At 45.5% G+C, this 7,185-nt stretch overlaps 1 protein-coding gene across 1 annotated transcript; it reads left to right on the top strand.

Moving 5' to 3' along the window:
* Nucleotides 1-4,301: 4,301 nt before the first annotated feature.
* LOC134505921 (collagen alpha-1(III) chain-like) lies at nt 4,302-4,815 on the top strand. Its single transcript, XM_063315838.1, has one exon. The coding sequence runs from the start codon at nt 4,435-4,437 to the stop codon at nt 4,813-4,815; it is 381 nt and encodes a 126-aa protein (XP_063171908.1). The 5' UTR covers nt 4,302-4,434.
* Nucleotides 4,816-7,185: the final 2,370 nt, after the last annotated feature.

The following is a 7,185-nucleotide window of genomic DNA, read 5'->3' as shown; positions in this document are numbered from 1 at the left end:
ATGAACAACGATTCTGAAACTCCTGTGAGGCATTTTGGGTTTTTTTCATCTAATACATGAAGGAAAGGTCCTTTTTAAATATAAAGCTTTTTAAATTTGAGGGGAAGGAATCTCAGTTACAGTTAACTATTTGGTAAGACTAACCCACAGTTATCAAGACAAAATCTTGAAAGTTTTATGGGTCAATCTAGACATGTGGTGACTTTTATTATAATGTTGGTTTTATATAGTAAATAGTAATGATTTTTTTTTGCTGCTCATATCTGTGAAGCTTATGTATCTGCTAACTTAAGCAAGAAATACTGTAGTATTTAAATACCAAAGTTAACATTATGTAATGAATAATATGCATAAGATCACTTCCAAAATTTGCCATTCTGCTTAGCTGTTTTTGTTTCACAATTCTGGTTTATACCCATGAAGATTTTTCTGAGAGTCCTATCAACAGTCACAGCTGAATGCTATGTAGTTTTTAAAATAGTAAATCAGATTTTTTTTTAATGCACCTCTCCAACTATTTCTGTATATGTTGGAGGGGAACAGGGAGAAGACCCCATTGCTGTTTTGCTACTTAATGAAAAACCCCTTTCTCTTTCACTTCCCATTTCCCTTTTCCAGCCCATCTTATTTATATTCCCCATGACTTGTCATTTTGACCAGGAAAGAAGTAGGTCTTGTAGGTCTGGGGAATCATAAGCATCCCGACCCAATAAATTTCATCCCAGAAGATAAATACTGTCATTCTCTCTTTTTAAAAGCGCTGTCATTTAATGCATACATAGAAATGTATGAATTATATGAATTCATACAAAAGAAACTGGGGGAAGGGAGGGCGTTCCTTCCAGACTAGCCAAGTTGATCTACTGAATCATTCAGACCAGTCCCTTTGAGCGTGCGCTTTTTTTTTCCAAAGAAATCTTCAAAATAAACAATAGAGCCTTTGTGGTTGCTGTGTTTTTTTTAAATGTCTGTTTATCCATCCCTGGAAGGCAGCAGCTAGATATGAAGGCTTCAGTGTTTCTCTGTATATTAGCAGAGGATTGTTCTGAGGGCTTAAATCTTTCAGTGTTAACAGCAATTTTAAAAAATGGGAGTCGTTTCTGCAGTGCAACAATGTGCTGCATGTTAATTCACCTTACGGTCTCCCAGGTTATTTGGAGACTGGTGCATTCTGTGAACTCAATTGCTCCTTTTCCTTGTGCACTGTCAGTTTCATCCTGCACCCTGGCAATGCTTGTTTCATTCTACCAGGAAAAATCCTTGAAGCAAAAACACTTCCCCAGAGGGACCCAGACTTGCAGGATGCTTTGAGAGAGCTGCTCTTCTCCATCAGAATCAGAACTGGTTTTTTGTTTTGGAAAGCAGCTGTACTACCCAGTAAGGGAGCATTGATGATAGATACCTTCTTTACAAACCAAATTATGTCACTGACTTTTCAAGTGACAGATACATCCTAAAAACAAGGTAGAATGTTGCCTTAATTTAGAAAGCAAATTCTGGTCAATCCATTCCATTTATAATTAGGGTCTGTTTTAAAGTAGTATTTTCCCCCCTTGCTTGAAAATACAGAATGCTTAACTTTGGGAACGGGAAAATTTAACGCAGCAGAATATGAGATTTTTAGTCATAGGAATCCTTTCTGTAAGTTTAGCTGTGCACAGATTATTTTCCTTTCTACCGAAAAAAGCATCTTACGCATATCATTTTCTCACATTTTTCTTGTTCCCAGCAAATTGTTGTCAGATTATAAGAAAAAAAAAAGTCATTTTCATAACATGTTTGATTGAGTGTTCCAAAGGAAGAGTTAGTTGCATTTGATTAAAGATTAATAATTGTGCTTTAAAAACAGAGCATGTTAATTTAAGAAAAACCTAAGACACGCTAAACACTCTTGAAAGGTTTTGTGCAATAAACTATTTTTCATTAAAAAAAAGTGTCCATTGTGTATTTTAACTATATAGGAGGAGAGCCGTGTTAATCGAGGGTGGCAACAATCTCTGCATCTGATGATGTAAACCACAGTTCGTGAAAGCTTAATAAATTTTGTTAGTCGGAGAAGAGGCTACAAGGCTCCTGTATTTCATCTAGGCAATTCTGCAAAGGCAAGGGAGTTAGGACAGATACGAAGGAAAAGGGCTTATTAGAAGGAAATCAGGTTTGTTCCAAGCCGGGAATAAAAGAGCGCAGCACAGGGACAGTTGTTCGAAGCAGATGTGAAGTTTATTCTAAGAGCATAGTATGAAGTCTGCTGGTTGGAGGTGGTTTGTCTTTGTAGTCCCTTTTATAGGAAAGTCCTATCTTCATTCGCACCTGCCCTCTAGGAATTAACAGAGCAGCCACCGTTTCCGCCTATTTAGCATTGGAGATGAAGGTGGCAGTCCTTGGATGAAAGGACCTTTTCTTTATTTAATTGGGGGAATCTCTGGCATTCTGGGGGAAAAAAAAACGTTTACCTGCATGACACCTTCTGCACGTTTTAATTTTTGTGTGGAGTCTGTTGCCATTTCCAACCTTTTGCCCTGGAAATGGCAGGGAGACTGAATGGGGGAGAGGATTCGATTGTCTTCTTACAGGCGTTTCCTTCTCACAGACGCAACATGAGATAGACTTGGAAAGGAGGGAGGTGTTAAGAATGATAATTCTGCCTCAGGATCTAAGAGTAAAGGTTAAGGCAGTGCTTGAAATCTTTGACAAAAAGCATGGATGCCAACTGCTCTATATTCTTCTAAAAGCGGTGGTGGAAAAATAATAGCGTGCGCGTGGATTGCATTTTTAAAATAAATTTGAATGGACTTTCTAAAGAGTTTTCCATCAGAAGTGTGGGACTGGTGCAGTATCTAGGGTAGTGTTTCTCAACCACGGCAACTTGAAGATGTGTGGACTTCAACTCCCAGAATTCCCTGGGCAGCACGGTTGGCCAGGGAATTCTGGGAGTTGAAGTCCACATATCTTCAAGTTGCCAAGGTTGAGAAACACTGACCTAGGCCTACTTTTCACCCTTTCCATCAAGTGTGAATGTTCAGTCTTTTAAGTCCAATCTGGAAGCCTCCTGCCTTTCTTTTATCAATTGGCATCAGGAGGTGAGCAGCAGCTCACTTCTACTGTCCCTTCAGTATTTTTGCTCCAGTTTCAGATCCTGGGAAGCTACTTTAAAGACTGATGATGATGATGATGATGAGCCATCAAGTCGTTTTAGACTCCTAGTGACCAGATAGATAGATTTTCTCCATGACGATCTGTCCCTAACTTGGTCCTTCAGGGCTTCCAATGGTGCTGCCGTTGCCACTATACCTGAGTCCCTCACCTTGCTGCTGGTGGTCCTCTTCTTCTCCTTCCTTCTACCTTTCCCAGAATTAGAGTCTTTTCCAGAGAGTGAGGTCTTTGCATAAGGTGTCCGAAGTAGGATAATTTGACCCTGGCCATTCCTGCCTCGAGTGAGAACTCTGGGCTGATTGGTTGATCGCTTTGTTTTCTCGGCTGTCCACCGTATTCTCAGGAGTCTCTCTCTCCCTTAAATCTACACCCCTCTCCCATCTTCCTACCACCATCCATTCAGGAACATTGGCCACACCATGTATTGCCGCCTGGATACTGCTCAACCTCTGGAGGGCTCCCCATGGTTTAGTTTAGACAGCATTATTGCACCAGTCCAGCCAACCGATCGATTTAACCAGTCATGGCTTAACATGCAGCCTGGATGAAACGGCTTCAGATGGCAGCAGTCTCTCAGGCTGCATCTGGACTGACTCCCACCCTTTGCAGCTGGTGTGCCCTGAACGATGGGCGCTGCAGTTGCAATGCCTCCGAGGGGCGCCACGTTGGAGGAGGCCGCAAGGAGTCCTCCCAGGCTTCGGTTCCAGCCGTGGCTTGGCAAACCACTTCTGCAAACCGTATGGGGGGAACGAGAGTCAAGCGCCACGTGGCTTTGCAGAACTCTAGGGAAGAATCTCACAGCACCGTCCACTTCTGGTTTCCCGACACGCAGCGCGGGCGCGCCCGCCCCCTGGGCGACGTTGCGGCCCGCGATTGGTCAGCTCGGCGCCTTAGTTTCCCCTTCGAATTCCCGAGGGCGGGCGAGAAGGCCTCTTCGCCGTCGAGGCTTCGGGAGGAACGGGGAGAGTTGGCGCCGGGCCTCGAGGCGCTCTCCTCAGCCCCCCGGGCGGGCCAGCGGAGGACAGGACAGGCGAGGAGCGCCATGACCTCGGCTCAGGCAGCCCCGCGGGCAGCCCCGCGCGAGGCTGGCCGTTGGAGCGAGAGGGGGCCTCGAGGCGCCGCGCGCACGCGCGCGGGGGGCCGCGCCTGCGCGGTCGGCCGGCCGGCGGGCGAGAGGAGCGCGACGGACGCCGGGAAGCGGCTCGCGAGGTACCGCCCGGGTCCCCCGAGGGCGCCGGGGCCGCTCTGCGCGTGCGCAGTGGCGTCGTCGGCCGGGGAAGGATGGAGCGCTGGGTGGCGGCCGCGGCGGGCGCCGGCTGGCCGGGCTGGGGCGGGCTGTGGCGGGCCGCCTGGGCCGGCTGGCCCGCCTGGGAGCTGCTGGCCGCCTGCGCCGTCATCGGAGCGCTGGGCTGGCTGCTGCGCCTGCGGGAGCGAGGCCCGCGCGGGGGGCGAGGCCCGCGGCCCGGCGCGACGCCTCCGTCCCCGCCGGCGCCACCCGCCGAGGAGAGGCCGCGCTGCCCCGGCAGCTTCGACGGAGGTGAGCGGCCGCCCGCGGAGCCTTTCCGGGGCGGGGGGGCCGCTCCCCTTTCTCCCCGGGAGGCAGCTCGAGGCCCTGCCGGCGCCGGGGATGATGGGCGGTGCAGTCCCCAGCGCCGGGGATGATGGGCGCTTGCGATCCCAAGCGGGGGAGAAGAGCGTTGCTGATCCCTGGCAATTGAGCGGGCAGGCGGTGGGGATGGGAGGCCACCAGGTGACCCCGGAGGGGCAGGCGAGACAAAAAAAAGTAGCAGGGCGCGTCGATGAAGGCCGGGCTGTTCTCCTGTGACCTGAATGTGGGTTTTGTTAGCTTCCCCCCTCGCCTTGCTCTCCAGATTTTGGAAGCCCCTGCGCATTTGGGAAGCTCATTCCCACTTTTTCTCGGTTTGAGCCATTCCCAGCCCTAATGCAACCTAAGGTGCAGGGCGAAGGCATATACGCTGAATCACGCATTGACGACACCCATTAACGATGTGCTATAAAATTATTCTTTCATTTCTCCTCCTCCTCCTCCTCTCTTGTTCCCTTTCTCCTGCAGCATCCAGAACCAGCCATAGATGCAAAAATGATGGCATATTTGTCATCGTGCAGTTATGACATCTGATGCAACTTACACAAATTGCATCATTTGCCTGCTGTCAGGATGCCTGGTCATCTCTGGCCCCCCTCTGTGAATACCCATGCTATATTTGTTTTAGGTCGTAAGCCCCTGGGTATGTGCAGACTATCACTAAGTAGATTGATGGTACTGCATAAATGTCAAATCATTCTGGGGAGTTTCATATTTAAGAAATATTCAAATGGAAGTGCAGGATTTTTAAAACAAAAAAGTGCATTCTCAGTGGCAATTTTAATTTAGATTCTTAGGCTCACTAAACAGATGTTTAGATTTGGCAATATATAAGCATAGTAAGACAAATAATAATGCAACAAATCTAACTTCTGTTCTTTTTTACTTGTTTTGGTTTTACATCAAAGCCATGCGTTTGCAAGGCAGTTGTTTTCCTGGGAAAGCCAAATGTGCTTGGATATAAAACCAAATCCTAGTTCCTTGCAGAAATCAAATGAATTAAAGCATTCCCAACTAAAATCTATTCAGCCTCTGCTTGAGACATTAGCAAAGAGTTGCTTAGCATCTCTTTGTGGATATTGATTTTACTCTTGCGCTGTTCTCCCCATTAAGAAGCTTTCCTAACCCACCGTGACTGATGGTGATGACATGGTAGATATTAAAACCATCTTTTATAGAATAAAGTCCTCCTTTTGTGATCAACAATAATAAAGTTTGCAGAAAAGTCGTCATATCCTAGGAATAAGGATAAGCCTTTCGAATTCCATTGAATGCAAATATTATGTATCTCTAATCCAGAGGAACTGCTTCAAGATGACTAGGATTTTTGTAGTGTTTAGGCTTTCCAGGAAAATACTAGATACTTGTTAAATTAGCATTTCTTCAGCACCACATATATTAAAATTGGAATGATACCGAGGAGAAAGTTCCCTAAAAGAATCTTATGGCAGGAGGGCCAATTTACTTTCCATGTTAACATGGAACCTGCTTAAAATCCTTTGTTTTGTGGAATTTTGGCAGCAATTTTCCATTCTAAAATATTGGTAAGTTTCTAATAATACTTATCCCACTGAAATGTTCTGTTTATTTCTGCTTATTTCCAACCTTCAGCTGCAACTTTCCTTTTATGGTTGAGATTTTGCTCTTACTCCATTCTATTTTTAAATAGGGAAGCAGAAGTGGATTTAAGCATCCTGCCAGATGCTTAATGATGAAGATCTAGAATAATGCTCAGCATGCTTGCTGCTAACATTAGGTGCTGTGCTAAAACAGAAATAGATTGAGGGCATCCATTCGTGGTCTGGTCTGGGTTTGTTTTTTTTAAATACTCCAGTAACTTTGAAAATTCAACGTGTTTAATTAGTCACTAAATGTGTTTCTATCCTGCCACAATGAAAAAGAGTTTTGGTGGCTTACATAGAATAAATAGGACAATTAAAACATCTACTGCACAGAAGTAAAAATCCAACACTCTTATCAGAACAATTAAACAATGCCATAAAAATAAAAATGGCAACAATAAATCAGGGGAAGGTTTTCCAAAACAGTTTTCAGAAGTTTTCATATAGCCAGCGAAGAGGGAGATCTGATCTCCAGAGGGAAGCTATTCTGCAACATTGGTATTGCTCAAGAGAAGCAACACTTCTTTGCCTCAGCTCCCTGAAGCTCCCCAAAGTGTGGGATTCAAAGCAGCTTTTCTCTGGTAGATCTTAACTGGTCAGGCCTGTAGCTGCTACATACATGCGAAATGATTTTTTTTCAAAAATGCACAAAAAGGTCCGTGTCTGTGAGTAGTTAGATCCCTTTGCTTCATGCACTGAAATGATGAATTGCATGTACCCCAGAAGTTTGGCCACTCCAGCACATGGAAAGGCACACTAAACTTTCGTCTAATTGCATTATCGATCAAATCTGATAAATTTATA

The sequence above is a fragment of the Candoia aspera genome, chromosome 15 (genome assembly GCF_035149785.1).
Source record: "Candoia aspera isolate rCanAsp1 chromosome 15, rCanAsp1.hap2, whole genome shotgun sequence".
NCBI lineage: Eukaryota > Metazoa > Chordata > Lepidosauria > Squamata > Boidae > Candoia > Candoia aspera.
Note: the sequence above shows the minus strand (reverse complement) of the source record. Positions and strands in the feature narration are given on the sequence as shown.